At 39.5% G+C, this 17,507-nt stretch overlaps 1 protein-coding gene and 1 pseudogene across 1 annotated transcript; both read right to left on the reverse strand.

Annotated features, from left to right (window-relative positions):
- Positions 1 to 350: 350 nt before the first annotated feature.
- Positions 351 to 1,820, reverse strand: LOC149978851 (uncharacterized; annotated as a pseudogene).
- Positions 1,821 to 7,187: 5,367 nt separating this feature from the next.
- On the reverse strand, positions 7,188 to 13,151 carry LOC118938063 (uncharacterized). Its single transcript, XM_090196119.1, has 2 exons — positions 12,532 to 13,151; positions 7,188 to 9,775 (listed from the first exon to the last, which is right to left on the reverse strand). The coding sequence occupies exons 1-2, from the start codon at positions 12,908 to 12,910 to the stop codon at positions 9,207 to 9,209; spliced, it is 948 nt and encodes a 315-aa protein (XP_090052245.1). The 5' UTR covers positions 12,911 to 13,151; the 3' UTR covers positions 7,188 to 9,206.
- Positions 13,152 to 17,507: the final 4,356 nt, after the last annotated feature.

The following is a 17,507-nucleotide window of genomic DNA, read 5'->3' on the forward strand; positions in this document are numbered from 1 at the left end:
AACAATTAAAAACAAGAAAAAACATGTATTTCTAAATAATAATATACAATCGTATCTTTTCTTTTTCATTCTATAGAATCCTAAAACTCACTAGCTTCTAGAACTCTCATCCCCTTGGAACGAGCCCAAACAAAACTCATCTCCAATACGGAAAAACTTGCAGTCAAAATAAATAGTGACGCACTGGCTAAAAGCAAAACACAAAATTGTTTGACTTTCCCACCCTTGAGACAATCAGCAACCAAATACTCCTACAATGTTAAAACATTCTACATTGTGACATTAAAATCCTCCTTCTACAAGGTTTGATATCATGAAAAAAACTCCTTCATGCATGTATTTTCTGATGTTTAATCAGACAATCTCTGGTCACATTGATCACAGCTATAAGATTTCTCTCCTGTGTGTGTTCTCTGGTGTACCTTCAGTCCCCCAGATTGAACAAAACTCTTCCCACATACAGTACAGCTATACGACTTATCTCCTGTGTGTCTTCTATGGTAAATCTTCAGATGGCTAGATGTAAAAAAATAAATAAAAAAAATAAGAAAACTTCCCACATTGAGTACAGCTAAATGATTTCTCTCCTGTGTGTACTCTCTGGTGTGAAAACAGGCTGCTTATCTGAGTAAAACACTTCCCACATTGAGTACAGCTAAAGGATTTCTCTCCTGTGTGTTCTCTGGTGTAATATCAGGCTGGTTGAATGAGTAAAACTCTTCCCACATTGAGTACAGCTATAAGATTTCTCTCCTGTGTGTGTACTTGGTGAAGAGTCAGATGGCTCGACCTAGCAAAACTCTTCCCACATTCATCACAGCTATATGGTTTCGCTCCTGTGTGTATTCTCCGGTGTGATATCAGGGTGCTTACGTGAGTAAAACTCTTCCCACATTGATCACAGCTATAAGATTTCTCTCCTGTGTGTATTCTCTGGTGTACATTAAGATGGCTAGATGTTTTAAAACTCTTCCCACATTGAGTACAGCAATAAGATTTCTCTACTGTGTGGATTCTTTGATGAATTCTAATGCCTGCTGATGAGGTGAATCTCTTCCCACAGTCAGAGCGGTGAATTATCTTCCCTGTGGGTCTCTGCAGGTTTTTCTTGAGGAGTTCTGATCTGGAGAGAATCTTCTCTGCCTCTTCAGCATAATGAGGTTGTTGAGGCTCCCCAGAGGATCCACGATAGTCGTGTCTCTCTCTTGTGTGAACAACAATGTCAGACAGATGATTAAAGGCCCACAACAGCAGAAATCCACTGTAAAAGGTGATGCAAACAGCGTAGCCATGTGTTACAACAATTGACGTCTGTATGAATGTAATGATTATTTGACATGTCTTAAAATGAGCAACAAAAGTCACATTTTGTCTTGATTTCACATTAGTAGGAACATCTAAGATTGTAGACTAGAAATAAGTTATTTGTGTTGTTGAAACTCTAAGCAGTGTGCCAGACGACTTTTGGTCTCCAATTTAGGCCCCTTTCTGGGTTTGCTAAAATTGCATGTAGTATATCTGCCTGGAGCAAAAATGGTGAGCAAAAATTTTAGCTTTTCACAATGTATTCTGAATAGGGGAAACTCAGGGGAGTAACCTCCATTTCCAGGTTGCTAATGACTGCATTTCACACTACCTTGGATTATAATTGTAAGGCTTGTTTGAATGTCCTGCTTAATATAATGTTTGTGTCATCATCACAAATCAACTGCTTTGTACTTAAAAAACACAAACCAGTAAATTGCTCTTTGGCTTTTTCATCAGCCTGACAATGGGGGTTTGTACGTTTGAATGAAGAAGCACTTTGGTTGTTGTTGCATGTCGTGATGTTTGTCATTTGACTGTCATTCAGAAAATGATTTCCTGGATCTTCTGATGATAGTTTAACATGTAACTAAACAGCTACAGGATTAAGGATTATGTGTAATTATTGAAGAACCACATTAATTACAGTATCCATGAGTGTTGTCAATAAAGCTAAGATTTAAAAATATATATATATTTCACCTTTATTTAACTAGGTAGGCCAGCTAACAACAAGTTCTCATTTACAACTGCGACCTGGCCAAGATAAAGCAAAGCAGTGCGACAAAAACAACAACACAGAGTTACACGTGGGCTAAACAAAAGTACAGTCAATAACAATAAAAAAATCTAGAAACAGCTTAACCTAGCAAAGTCTTATAGATGACCCGGAGCCAGTTGGTTTGGGGACGAATACGTAGCGAGGGCCAGCTGACGAGAGCATACAGGTCCTAGTGGTGGGTGGTATATGGGGCTTTGGTGACAAAACGGATGTCACTGTGATAGACTGCATCCAGTTTGCTGAGTAGAGTGTTGGAGGCTATTTTGAAAATGACATCGTCGAAATCAAGGATCGGTAGGATAGTCAGTTTTACTAGGGTATGTTTGGCAGCATGAGTGAAGGTAGCTTTGATGCGAAATAGGAAGCCAATTCTAGATTTAATTTTGGATTGGAAATGCTTAATATTAGTCTGGAAGGAGAGTCTACAGTCTAGCCAGACACCTAGGTATTTATAGTTGTCCACATATTCTAAATCAGAACCGTACAGAGCAGTGATGCTGGACGGACGGGTACGGGCAGCGATCGGTTGAAGAGCATACATTTAGTTTTACTAGCGTTTAAGAGCAGTTGGAGGCCACGGAAGGAGTGTTGTATGGCATTGAAGCTCGTTTGGAGGTTTGTTAACCTTGTTGGGATAGGGGGCAGTATTTTCACTTTTGGATGAATAGCGTGCCCAGAGTGAACTGCCTCCTACTCTGTCCCAGATGCTAATATATTCATATTATTATTAGTATTGGATAGAAAACACTCTGAAGTTTCTAAAACTGTTTGAATGATGTCTGAGTATAACAGAACTCACATGGCAGGCAAAAACCTGAGAAAAAATGGAACATTATTGATGTTTTATGTTAAAAACGAAGTGCCTGCGCCTAGTGAATATGGATTCCTGTGCTGAACACGCTAACAACAAGTGGCTTTTTGCACATAAATTATGGACTTTATAGAAATTTATGGAACAAATCAGTCATTTATTGTCGAACTGGGATTCCTGGGAGTTTTTTCTGATGAAGATCATCAAAGGTAAGGGAATATTTATGGTGTAATTTCTAACTTCTGTTGACTCCAAAATGGCGGATATTCCTCTGGCTGTTTTGGGATCTGAGCGTCGTTCTCAGATTATGCTTTTTCCGTAAAGTTTTTTTGAAATCTGACACAGCGGTTGCATTAAGGAGAAGTCCATCTTTAATTCTGTGAATAACAGTTGTATCTTTTATCAATGTTTATTATAAGGATTTCTGCAAAATCACCGGATGTTTTGGAATCAAATCATTACTGCACGTTTTGCACAGATTTTTGGATATAAATATGCACATTATCGAACAAAACAAACATGTATTGTGTAACATGATGTTCTATGAGTGTCATCTGATGAAGATCAAAGGTTAGGGATTAATTTTAGCTATATTTCTGCTTTTTGTGACTCCTATCTTTGGCTGGAAAAATGGCTGTGTGTTTTTTTGACTTGGCTATGACCTAAAATAATCATATGTTGTGCTTTCGCTGTAAAGCATTTTTTTTTAAATCGTACACGACAGGTAGATTAACAAGATGTTTACATTCATTTGCTGTATTGGACTTGTTAATGTGTGAAAGTTACATATTCCCAAAAATTATTTTTGAATTTCCCGCGCTGCCTTTTCAGCGTAATGTTGTCGAGGGGTTCCCTGCCCTAGAAAGGTTCACCTCTCTGGAATCGTTCGGGATGCAAGCGTCCCACCTCGCCAACAGCCAGTGAAAGTGAAGGGCGCCAAATTCAAAACAACAGAAATCTCATAATTATAATTCCTCAACCACACAAGTTTTTTACACCATTTTAAAGATACACTTCTCGTTAATCCAACCAGTGTCCGATTTCAAAAAGGCTTTTCGGCGAAAGCAGAACATAAGCAGAACATATTATGTTAGGTCAGCAACTAGTCACAGAAAGCACTCAGTCATTTTCCAACCAAAGAGAGGTGCCACAAAAGTCAAAAATATAGATAAATGAATCACTAACCTTTGACAATCTTCATCAGATGACACTCCCAGGACTCAATGATACACAATACATGTTTGTTTTGTTCGATCAAGTTCATATTTAATTCCAAAAACATCCGATTACATTGGCGTCATGTTCAAAAATGCCTCCGAAACATCAGGAGAAATTGCAGAGAGCCACATCAAAAGACAGAAATACTCATCATAAACTTTCATGAAAGATACATATTTTACATAGAATTAAAGTTAAACTTGTTCTTAATGCAACCGCTGTGTCAGATTTCAAAAAAGCTTTACGGCAAAAGCACAATATTCAATAATCTGAGAACAGCGTAGAGCCACAAAAGCAAGCCATACAGTTACCCGCCAAATTGTGGAGTCAACAAAAGTCATAAATAGCATTATAAATCTTCACTTACCTTTGCTGATCTTCGTCGTAAACAATTGATTGGCCACAGCCTAGTCCACTTGTTGAAACAGGGGTGGTCGTTTGACCGCGGACCCATAACGTATGCAGGCAATGATCGCTGAGATCCTGATTGAAAACAGCAGAGGTGTATTTGGAGGGCAAGTTGGTCAGGATAATATCTATGAGGGTGCCCATGTTTAAGGATTTAGGATTGTACCTGGTGGGTTCCTTGATAATTTGCGCGAGATTGAGGGCATCTAGCTTGGATTGTAGGACGGCCGGGATGTTCAGCATATCCCAGTTTAGGTCACCCAACAGAAAGAACTCAAGATAGATGGGGGGAAATCAATTCACATATGGTGTCCAGAGCACAGCTGGGAGCTGAGAGAGGTCTATAACAGGCAGCAACTGTGAGAGACATTTCTGGAGAGATTCCGTTTTAAAATTAGAAGCTCGAACTGTTTGGGTTTAGACCTGGAAAGTATGACAGAACTTTGCAGGCCATCTCTGCAGTAGATTGCATCTTCTCCCCCTTTGGCAGTTATATCTTGACGGAAAATGTTGTCGATGAGGATGGAAATTTCAGAATGTTCAGTGGCCTTCCAAAGCCAGGATTCAGACACGGCAAGGACATCAAGGTTGGTGGAGTGTACTAAAGCACATCACCCGAGGAACAGAGGAGTAGGATGAGGGTACGGCTAAAGGCTATCAGAACTGGTTGTCTAATGCGTTGGGAACAGAGAATAAAAGGAGCAGATTTCTGGGCGTGGCAGGATAGATTCAAGGCATGATGGACCAACAGGGGTATGGTACGGTGCGAGTACAGTGGAGGTAAACCTAGGCTTTGAGTGACGATAAGAGAGGTTGCATCTCTGGAGGCACCAGTTATGCTAGGTGAGGTCACTGCAAGTGTGGGAGGTGGGACAAAATAGTACTTTGAGGCATGTTGAGTGGGACTAGGGGCTCCGCAGTAAAATAAAACAATGACAACTACCCTAAACAACAGTATACAAGGCATATTGACATTAGAGAGAAATAAAACAATGCATAAAGCAATCACAGGTGTTGATTGGGAGGGCTAGCTAAGACAACAATGGGTAAGACAAGACAACAACAACCGGTAAAATGACGATGAACAGGCGATGAAGAGAGGGTCAGTTAACTACACACGGGCCTGAGTTCGAGGCTGGGGCCAACAGAAACAAAATAAACAAAATGGAGTACTGTGATTAATGAACAGTCCAGCAGGCATCAGCTATGTAGCCAAGTGATCATAGGGTCCAGTGAACAGGAATATATGAACCAGGGAAGCCGTTAGGTAGTCATTACTACGCCAGCACCAGTTAGCCTCGAGCCAGGTGCATCTCCCAGCTAGCAAACAAAATTACTCCAGCTATGATACATATTTTACCAATTGGCCTGGACAATTTGTCGACATGGAGCCCCGCCGATCCATCACGACTGGTCTGCCGACGCCTTTGCCAGACGTCAGTGACGCCCTTGTCCCGAATCTAGCATATGATGAAATTCAACTTAAATACGGGATCTTGTGGTCGGACAGTTTTTTGTATTCTGAAATGCACTCGAACTATGTATCTTTTAGTGGCTCCTCATGCTACGCTGGGAAAACAGTTTCGTGGGTACAGAAATAAATAATTTCATAGTTTGCTAAATCCAATGGTTTTTAACTGAGTGTCAGGGCATTAGCCACTATAGTCACTCCGGTGCGTCCGGTGCAAAGGTCCAGAGCTTACGCAATGATTTAGTATTTCTGTTCCCACGAAAACTGTTTTTCCAGCTTAACATAAGAAGCCACTAGAGATTGTTGGATCCTGTATTTTACATTATAGCCATTAGATATATATGATTAAATATTATCTGATGTTGGTTGTGTGAGGTGTCTGCATTTGTGCACTGGAGCATCATGATGAGATTAAACTGCTTGCCTTGACCTGCATGTTGCAAAACTGTAGATAACAGCCCAGCAGTCCTTGTGTTTCTATGTAACAATATTGAGCACATGGTGTGACTTGCTGTATCTTACAAAGTTGTGATAGGGAGGGGTGGTCATCACGAGGTTTAACTGAGAAGTAAAAATACTGAACAACACAATAGCAGGAACTGAGCAACTGTTCTAACTAGGCTGCGATACCAGAACAGTAAGGATCTACATCGACGGAGGGAGAACTCCAAGAAGCGCCAAGAGGCGGGGACCCGCCTGAGCGCCTGCAATAGGCTGGGCAAGTTTAAACCACGCCCAGCCTCTACTGGGATAGGCCAACAGACGGATTGGAACTGTCTATCACACTATAAAGAATACTGTTTACATACATCTTGTCAGTTCTCTGTTCTGCCCTGTGTGGTATTACAGTGAGCCCGTATATACGAAAGTTGCATTTGCCATTTATTACTTAGCCAATAAAAAATACATTGTTATATTTATCCTGATACCAGATTTGAATTTACGCAACCCTAACAAGATTGGAAGGTATATTTAATTTAAAAATGGAAAAAGAGATTGAAATCTTGCAATTTATACAAAAGATGGAAAAAACATAACATTTACAACAAACACGTCTTGCTGTTACGCCATCTTGGATTGCAAGATGACACTCAGTTAAAAACCATTGGATTTAGCAAACTCTGAAATTATTTAGTCAGGTTATGTCGATGACCGACTCCCTCCTAGTCAGGTTATATTGATGTCTCCCTCTATTCAGGTTATGTCTTATTTATTTATTCAAACGGTGTGCTTAAAGCATCATCAGTACATATAGATTTTATAAAAACACATGCAGCGATTGATAGAAAGAACAGATGACTCTTGGTTGACCAAGATGTATTTTAGTTGGGGACAGCACTGGAACATGATTTTGGGGCTCCCGGGTGGCACAGCGGACACTGCATCTCAGTGCTTGAGGCGCCACTACAGACACCCTGGATCAAATCCAAGCGGTGTCACAACTGGCCGTGATTGGGAGTCCCATAGGGTGGCGCACAATTGGCCCAGCGTCGTCCGGGACATGCAGTCATTGTAAATAAGATTTTGTTCTTAACTGACTTGCCTAGTTAAATAAAATAAAAATTAAATAAATTGAAATACATAAAAAATGGTGTTTCATGACAAACCAGTTTTTATACATCCGTCAGGCACCAACTTTGAGGAGGATTTAAAACAAAGGTTTCAAACCAATGCAGTACTTAATGCAGCTGGTGGCCACACCAGATACTGACTGTTACTTATGATTGTGACCCCCTCTTTGTTCAGGGACATATTATTCAATTTATGTTAGTCACATGTCTGAGGATCTTGTTCAGTTTGTATCAGTTGTTGAATCTTATGTTCATATAAATATTTCCACATGTTAAGTTTGCTGAAAATAAATGCAGTTGATAGTGAGAGGATGTTTCTTTTTTTGCTTACCACCAAAAGCAAACAACTTCCATTTCACATAATAATCAACTACAATGCTTCACCTTCTACAATATAAACATGGTGTCTACTGGCTGTCAACAATTAAAAACAAGAAAAAAACATTTTTTCCCCCACACATTTTAGTATTCATATGAGCCGCTTTGTATTATGTGCTGCTCTTCAACGATATCATCGGACATAGTTAATTCGTGTGAATTGCTTTAGGCCTACAAGAAGAAAAGGAACCGGAATCCATATCTACTCCGATCTTCAATGAACCGGCCCATTTAGATTTATGCTTCCCCGTCTGCCCCCATGAAGACTAATAAAGCACATAGAGGAAGTTATCACATCGTGCCTTTCAACACACTGTTTCCAACATTTTTTCCCAAGCTTCTAGAACTCTCGTCTTCCTAAAACTCACTAGCTTCTAGAACTCTCGTCTTCCTAAAACTCACTAGCTTCTAGAACTCTCGTCCCCTTAGAACGAGTCCAAACAAAACTCATCTCCAATACAGAAAAACGTGTTAAAATAAAATAAAAACGTGTCAAAACACAAATCTTTTTGACTGCCTTGAGACAATCAGCAACCAAGTTGTCCTTACCAAGGACATGTCTGACTTCAAGAGGAAACATATTATTCTATTCAATTATATTTTGCTAGGTGGGATAGCCCCAATGTCAAAACAGTTTTAACGTGTCCAAATCAATAACCAATATGCAGAAACAGTTTGTATTATATTAAAAACATAAAATGTACAATTCACACAAACATCTGCCACAATAACCATATTACTTGTGGACCTTATAAACTGCACAAGCAAGTAGCAATACATCACTAATATCGATTAGGGGGGAAATCAGTTCTACATGCTGTTGAAACGAACACAACAACAACAAAAAACACATGGAAATGGGAGATATATTTTACCTCACTGGTTAGACAACCTGCAGAAGACAGTCAGCTACATTTTGGAGTGATGCATTTAAACGTAGGGGTCGCTAAACAAAGGAACGCAATTGAAATCAATTGTGCTGAGAGGAGGGAGATGAGGTTGCACGTCCTGTCAAAACTAACAGCTCAAAAACCACACGGAATCTGGGAATAATGTGTACATCAATGGTTAGAGGACAATTTGTAGAAAACAGCTAGCTACATTTGGATTCCAGTGGGTCGCCAACGCGATAAGTGCAACAAGTCTTGTTTGTCACTTTTTGTAAAAAAAAGAGTAGAAATCCACTGTGTTAAATCTCCTGTTAAATATGTTAAAACACACACAGATGAGAGTTCTAAGAACCCCCAATTCTGAAGCAATAAATTATAGCATCATCTTGTCATTTCTGTTCTGACAATGTATTTTCTGATGTGTAATCAGATTTCTTTTATCAGAGTATCTCTTCCCACACTGATTACAGTTAAAAGGTTTCTCTCCTGTGTGTGTTCTCTGGTGTACAGCCAGATGACTAGACGTAGTAAAACTCTTCCCGCATTGAGCACAGCTATAAGATTTCTCTCCTGTGTGTGTTCTCTGGTGTACAGTCAGATGGCTAGATGTAGTAAAACTCTTCTCGCATTGACCACAGCTATAAGGTTTCTCTCCTGTGTGTGTTCTCTGGTGTACAGTCAGATGGCTAGATGTAGTAAAACTCTTCCCACATAGATCACAGCTATATGATTTCTCTCCTGTGTGGATTCTCTGATGAATTTTAATGCCTGTTGAGGAGGTGAATCTCTTCCCACAGTCAGAGCAGCGGAGAGATTTCTTCCCTGTGGGTCTCCTCTTGTGTTTCTTGAGGTGTTTTGATGTGGAGAGACTATTCTCTGCCTTGTCAGCATCATGATGTTGTTGAGGCTCCCCAGAGGATCCACGATAGTCCAGTCTCTCTCCTGTGCGAACAACAAAGTCAGACAGATGGTTAAAGGCCCACAACAACAGAAATCCACTGCTAATCCACGATGTTGTACAACAACTGAAGTCTTTAATGAAAATTACTGACAATTGTCTTAAGACAGTCAAGTTAGCAACAATAGTCACATTTTGTCTTGTTTTCACATTAGTAGTAACATCGATGAGTGTTCTAGTGATGTACGCCAGAAGAAAGTTATTAAAGTTTCTGAAACCCTAAGCGGTGCCAGGCAACTTTTGGCCTCCAATATAGGCCCCTTTCTGTGTTTAATAAAATTGCGGCACGAGGGCGATGTACACTCAATTTGGTTGCAGAAACACCTCCCTGCTAATGAGAAAACCGATTGTTATGGATGTAGTATATCTGCCTGGAGCAAAAATGGTGAGTAAATATTTTCGTTTTCACTTTGTATTCTGAATATTAGCACCATCAGTGCTAGATCAGGAGTGCTACTCAAGGAAACTCACATTAAGCTCTGTGTCTATTCACTAATTCACCAATGAGTGCATTTCAAACTATTTTTGGATTATAATTGTAAGGCATGATTGAATGTCTTGCTTAATAAAATGTGCGTTTTATTGATGCAAATCAACTAATTTATACTTTTAAAAATAATTCAACCAGTAAAATGTTATTTGGCTAGCTTTGCCATCAGCCTGACAATGAGGGTTTGTACACTAAGTGTTTAAGAAATTGGCCCATAACTTCACCCAGCAACAACATAGACTAGAGGTCGACCGATTATGATTTTTCAACACCCATACCGATTATTGGAGGGCCAAAAAAGCCGGTACCGATTAATCTGCCAATTTTTTAAATTTTTCATTTACTTGTAATAATCACAATTACAACAATAATGAATGACCACTTATTTTAACTTAATATAATACATCAATAAAATCAATTTAGCCTCAAATAAATAATGAAATGTGTTCAATTTGGTTTAAATAATGCAAAAACAAAGTGTTGGAGAAGAAAGTAAAAGTGCAATATGTGCTATGTAAGAAAGCTAACGTTTAAGTTCCTTGCTCAGAACATATGAAAGCTGGTGGTTCCTTTTAACATGAGTCTTCAATATTCCTAGGTAAGAAGTTTTAGTTTGTAGTTATTATAGGAATTATAGGACTATTTCCCTCTATACCATTTGTATTTCATTAACCTTTGACTATTGGATGTTCTTATAGGCACTTCAGTATTGCCAGTGTAACAGTATAGCTTCTGTCCCTCTCCTCGCTCCTCCCTGGGCTCAAACCAGGAACACAACGACAACAGCCACCCTCGAAGCAACTTTACCCATGCAGAGCAAAGGGAACAACCACTCCAAGGCTCAGAGCGAGTGACGTTTGAAACGCTATTAGCGCGCGCTAACTAGCTAGCCATTTCACATCGGTTACACCAGCCTCATCTCGGGAGTTGATAGGCTTGAAGTCATAAACAGCGCAATGCTTGATGCACAATGGGATTGATTGTTTTTTATAATATAAGTTTAACTAGGTAGCAACTTACCTTGGCTTACTGCATTCGTGTAACAGGCAGTCTCCTTGTGGAGTGCAACAAGAGAGAGGCAGGTCGTTATAGCGTTGGACGAGTTAACTGTAAGGTTGCAAGATTGGGTCCCCCGAGCTGACAAGGTGAAAATCTGTCGTTCTGCCCCTGAACGAGGCAGTTAACCCACCGTTCCTATGCCGTCATTTAAAATAAGAATGTGTTAACTGACTAGCCTAGTTAAATAAAGATTAAATAAAGGTGTTTTTTTTTTTTTACAGATTTCCGATTGTTATGAAAACTTGAAATCGGCCCTAATTAATCGGCCATTCCGATTAATCGGTCGACCTCTAACATAGACCTACTGCAGGACCCATAACTTCACCTAACAACAACATAGACCTAGTTTAGGACCCATAACTTCACCTAACAACAACATAGCTGATCAGCTGATGATAGTTGAAAATGTGACTGTAACTAAACAGCTACAGAATTAAGAATGATGTGTAATTATTGAAGAACCGCGTTAATGACAGTATTGATTTGGGTGTTCAATAAAGTTAAGGTGATTCTTGGTTAGAACCACTGGATTTTGCAAACTCAAATGATTTATAATTTATGTGCCCATGAATACTGTTTTCCCTACGTAATATAAGGAAACTAAATGTTACGTAGGTAGAGTGCATTTCAGAGATCTGAATCCCAAAAAAATGTACTAGCAGGACAATCACCTAAACCACAAGAACAAATCTACACTGGAGGAGCTTACCAAGATGACATTGAATGTTCCTGGGTGGCCTAGTTACAGTTTGGACTTAAATCATATTGAAAGTCTCTGGTAAGACTTGAAAATGGCTTTCTAGATCAAAAACCGACTTGACATAAAAGGAAGGATTTTAAAGAGAATAATGAATTTCACATGAAGATCAGTCGCCTATTGGATGAAAATCACGACTTCCCATCAAGCCAACTCCTTGAATACCTTACTATGACAACACTCACTCCTTCTAGTTTCCAGTTGTCTAAAAAAACACTATTTTGCTAAAAACATTTATTTGTTTCCCTTTAGTGTGTTTATAATTTACTGTATTTATATATCACTTTTCAATAGGAAAAGTTAAAAATCACTGGGGGACGTCATGAACAATTCATACAATACAAAAACATATTCAAGAGTAGAATACCCTTTTAAAAATCACACAGTTCAACAACTGCAGAGTTTGTGCCCCTGTTTTATAAGATAGTACTCACTGTATTTACTGGTGTTAATCAGTTCTCCAGTCTTCTCTTCTTCGTCCTCCTCTAATGTGACAGTAATCTCCCCCTCTTCATCCTTCATTAAAAAAACGTCTTCATCTTCTTTCACAGTAACCTCCTTCTCTCCAAAACCTGCATCCTCCTCTTTCTCTTCTTCTTTTACTGTAACATCCTCCTCTTTCACTCCGAACGCGTCCTCCTCGTCTTTCATTGAAACGTTTTCCTCCTCCTCTTTCACAGTAACAGCCCCACCCTCTACTTGTTTTTGTATTGTAACAGCCTCTTCTTCCTCCTCCTCCTCCTCTTTCACGAGAGCTTCCTTCTCCGTCCAGCAGACCTCTTTAGCAGGAGGAGAGTAGCTTAGTGAACTCATGGTCGGGGATAACAGCTAGTTAGCATTAGCGACTAGACTAGTGATAACTTAACCAGCCAGCCAAGTTGACTTACAACGTAAATATTAAATTAAATGAGGTAGTTAGTTGTTTACACATAAGTATGTTTAAATCATAGTGGCAAATAAACCAGTAAATTGTCTAAAGAGCTTGAATGTTCCGACTTTGTTGTCTAGCGAGCTACCGAGGTGGCTGCAGTTGTTGAAGAAGCGTTCCGTCCACTAGATTAAACGTCACAGTAGAAACATCGCCTGAAAGACACATCTCGCCATCTGCTGTCTGGAGGGAGGAAACGCAGTTGAGGAGGGAAAACTTTTTTTCTTCATTGAATTATATTATAAAGCAGTTTAGATAAACGTTTTTTTCCACTCCATTAAATAAGAATATTATATCAACACGTACATAGAGCAACACGTGTTGTTTGATTAGTTCAGATTTTTTATGAGATTTTAAAACAAACTCTACATTAACTCCACATCTATATTTTTGATTCAGTCAGTCAAATAACTATATTTCAAAATAAGCCCCTAGTTATTGATACCCTTGATAAAGATGAGCAAAAATTACTGTATGAAATAAATAAATAAACTTTACCCACTATCAGGATATTTTAGCCCAAAACCTGGTTACCTCTCTGCTAGGAGGCTGAAACTTGGCAATAAGTGGATTTTCCAGCAAGACACATCAACATCCACAAAGAGATGGTTAATTGGGCACAAAATCAACATTTTCAATGGCCATCTCAGTCTTCAGACTTGAACTCCCTTGAAAACCTGTGGTTTGAATTGAACAGGGCTGTATATAAGTGCAGACTAAATAAACAAAGACCTGGAGATATTGGTCTAAGAATGGAATGGTCTAAGTTCCCACCCAATGTTTTCTCTAATCTCATAAAACATTTTAATGTCATTATCTTTTTCAATTGTATTAGTATAAAATAATTTCCCTTTTGTTGTTGGAACAATTTTTTAACATATATTTCTTATTTATTTCACCAGGCAAGTCAGTTAAGAACAAATTCTTATTTTCAATGACAGCCTAGAACAGTGGGTTAACTGCCTGTTCAGGGGCAGAACGACAGATTTGTCCCTTGTCAGCTCGGGGATTTGAACCTGCAACCTTCAGTTACTAGCCCAATGCTCTAACCACTAGGCTACCCTGCCACAACAATACATCATGTAGATGTATATAATGAAAAGTCTAGGTCTATACTGCTCCTACATGGTGTAACAATACATCACGTAGATGTATATAATGAACAGACTAGGTCTATACTGCTCCTATATGGTGTAACAATACATCTTGTAGATGTATATGATGAACAGACTAGGTCTATACTGCTCCTTAATGGTGTAACAATACATCATGTAGATGTACACTACCGTTCAAAAGTTTGGGGTCACTTAGAAATGTTTTGCTTTGTCATTATGGGGTATTGTGATGTCATTATTGGGTATTGAGTGTAGATTGATGAGGGGGGGGGGGGGGGGGGAATTATTTAATCCATTTTAGAATAAGGCTGTAACATAACAAAATGTAGAAAAAGTGAAGGGGTCTGAAAACTTCCGAATGCACTGAATATATAGGGGCAGTACTTTGTGACATCACTTCATGAAACAAGAGGTACAAATATATAACATAGGTTCACAATATCAACATTCAATGTATCAAAATATATGACCCAGCTGGAAGTGGAAACGCCAGCCAAGCCACAATCCTAGAGGTTCACTGATGATCAACCTCCTCCTTCACATCTGACTCCTGATGATCAACCTCCTCCTTCTCATCTGACTCCTGATGATCGACCTCCTCCTACACATCTGACTCCTGATGATCAATCTCCTCCATCACATCTGACTCCTGATGATCAACCTCCTCCTTCACATCTGACTCCAGTGATCAATCCAGAGCATCTTCTTTCTTGGGGAATCCCGATGGATGACGTAATCGAATAGGACGTCATCACCACCACCACCCACAAGATAATTGTCATTCAAGTTATCAATAGGAAGAGCATCAGCAATATGTCCTGTCTGGTAACTTGTCTCGTTCAATGGATTTACATTGGCAGGTGTAAAAAAAAAACTCAGTCGATCTCAAACTGAGGAAACACTTTTGGAAGTCTTTAACTGCATCAACGTCTGTGGCCAGTGATGTTGGGACAAATGATAGTCCCTTATTATACAAGATACAAAATTCACAAATTCTACAGCACAACGGCAGAGTCATGTCTTAAGTGTAAAACTAACAATGTCTCAAAAATGCTTCTGGGACTATTATGACGTTAGAAAGTTATGGGAGGAGTTAGAAAGTTGGCTGTCAGAAGTACAGTTATACAATGTAAAATTACTTTTAATCTCAACCAATGATCTGTTGTTAACGTAATATAAAGGTAAAATGCTTTATTATCTAAAAGTTGAAAGTGAGTGGGTGATGGAGAGAAATAAAATAGTGCTGATGCGCGCGATGGAGATGTGTTCTAGTGGGTCTGGGCAGGTGTGATGTAGTTCATGGAGATGGAGATGTGTTCTAGTGGGTCTGGGCAGGTGTGGTGTAGTTAATGGAGATATGATCTAGTGTGTCTGGACAGGTGTAATGTAGTTAATGGAGTTGGAGGTGTATTCTAGTGGATCTGGGCAGGTGTGATGTAGTTAATGGAGATGGAGGTGTGTTCTAGTGGGTCTGGGCAGGTGTGATGTAGTTAATGGAGATGGAGGTGTGTTCTAGTGGGTCTGGGCAGGTGTGATGTAGTTAATGGAAATGGGGGTGTGTTCTAGTGGGTCTGGGCAGGTGTGATGTAGTTAATGGAGATGGAGGTGTGTTCTAGTGGGTCTGGGCAGGTGTGATGTAGTTGATGTTTGTATGATGTTGTTGTTTGTATGTTTTGTATTATTTATAAAATAAATTATTAAAACATTCCCATTGCAAAGTAACACCTCACAGTTCTATTTTTAGAGTTATTACATTAAACCTATCAGAATTCAGAAGAATGCCAAAGTCAGGTGTGAAGTAATATGCAGGACCAGCCTATTCCCTATAATGTAAACTACAACATAAATAACTTAAAATGTATAACTTTAAATTAAACCAATAATATGCGCTCATGACTTGAGTAATTAAAGTAAACCATAGTTTTGCAAATACATAACACCATCTAACCAAATATCAAAGAATGTTAGCTATATGCAGTTATCTTAGCCAGCCAGCTAACATGAGCTATATGCAGTTATCTTAGCCAGCCAGCTAACATGAGCTATATGCAGTTATCTTAGCCAGCCAGCTAACATGAGCTATATGCAGTTATCTTTGCCAGCCAGCTAACATGAGCTATATGCAGTTAACATTAGCTATTTAGCCAACTAGCTATTAGCCTAACCAGTGTAGCCAACCAGCACGGTTATGGTCAGCGAGACCAACTACAGGAGACCAGTTAGAACCCAACTAGCAGTAAGCCAAGGTGGAAAAAGTTACAAAACTCCCATAGTCTAATTCACAGAAAACATGCTGAAAAGTAGTGATGGGGAAACAAAGCTTCATGAAGCATTGGCTCTTTCGTGTCAAAAATAGATTCATTACTCAAGGCTTTGAGCTTTATTTAGAACAGTCAGCAGCCACCTGCACTGTCGGCTGCAATGTCGAACGAGCCCAAATGTTCACAAAACCAATCAGGTGATCGAGAGCATCAAATCCATGCTGCGTTGTGGGTAAACGGTGACTGGCTGACTGATTTAGAAATAATAATGAGTAGTTATTTATGATGCAAGGTGATTTGTAAATTAGTCAGTCAGCAGCCACCTGCACTGTCGGCTGCAATGTTGAACGAGCCCAATACCAAACCAATCAGGTGTTCGACGAACTTATTCTTGGACGTCATTCATCACGCGATGCTGATAAAGTGACACTGCTTTGAATTATATCGCTTAGCGACTTCAGTACATGCCTCATTACTCCAGTCTCAAACTTAACCCCGTTCCTGCTGAATAAGAGATGGTCTGTTGGATGGAGAAAGAAGCTCTCGTGAAAGAGGAGGAAGAGGAGGATGTTACAATACAAAAACAAGTAGAGGGTGAGGCTGTTACAGTGAAAGAAGAAGAGAAAGACGTTACAGTGAAAGAAGAGAGACGTTACAGTGAAAGAAGAGAGACGTTACAGTGAAAGAAGAGAGACGTTACAGTGAAAGAAGAGAAAGACGTTACAGAGAAAGAAGAGGAAGACGCGTTCAGAGTGAAAGAGGAGGATGTTACTATACAAAAACAAGTAGAAGGTGAGGCTGTTACCGTGAAAGAAGAGAAAGACGTTTCAGTTAAAGAAGAGGAAGACTCATTCAGAGTGAAAGAGGAGGACGACGACGTTTCAGTGAAAGAAGAGGAGGGGGAGATGACTGTCACATCGAAAAATGAAGAGGAGGAGGAAACTTGATATCTGGGCCCGGTTTCCCAAACGCATCTTAATGCGTCCGGTGATTCTAATGATGAACGGGCCCTGATTAACACTAGTACTGGTACTGTCTTAAAAACAGAAGCAAAAAAACTGCGATTGTTGAACTGATGTGTGGTGTTAAAGGGGAAATGTGCAATT

The sequence above is a fragment of the Oncorhynchus mykiss genome, chromosome 13 (assembly GCF_057628025.1).
Source record: "Oncorhynchus mykiss isolate SJ-2025 chromosome 13, ASM5762802v1, whole genome shotgun sequence".
NCBI classification, from domain to species: domain Eukaryota; kingdom Metazoa; phylum Chordata; class Actinopteri; order Salmoniformes; family Salmonidae; genus Oncorhynchus; species Oncorhynchus mykiss.

Bases quoted from the DNA above. Each gene is read 5' to 3' on its own strand.
- LOC118938063 (XM_090196119.1), bottom strand. From the start codon at position 12,910: ATGAGTTCACTAAGCTACTCTCCTCCTGCTAAAGAGGTCTGCTGGACG. The intron at 9,776-12,531 runs GTGAGTACTATC...TTGTTCGCACAG, and splicing joins GATTAACACCAGTAAATACA to GAGAGAGACTGGACTATCGT.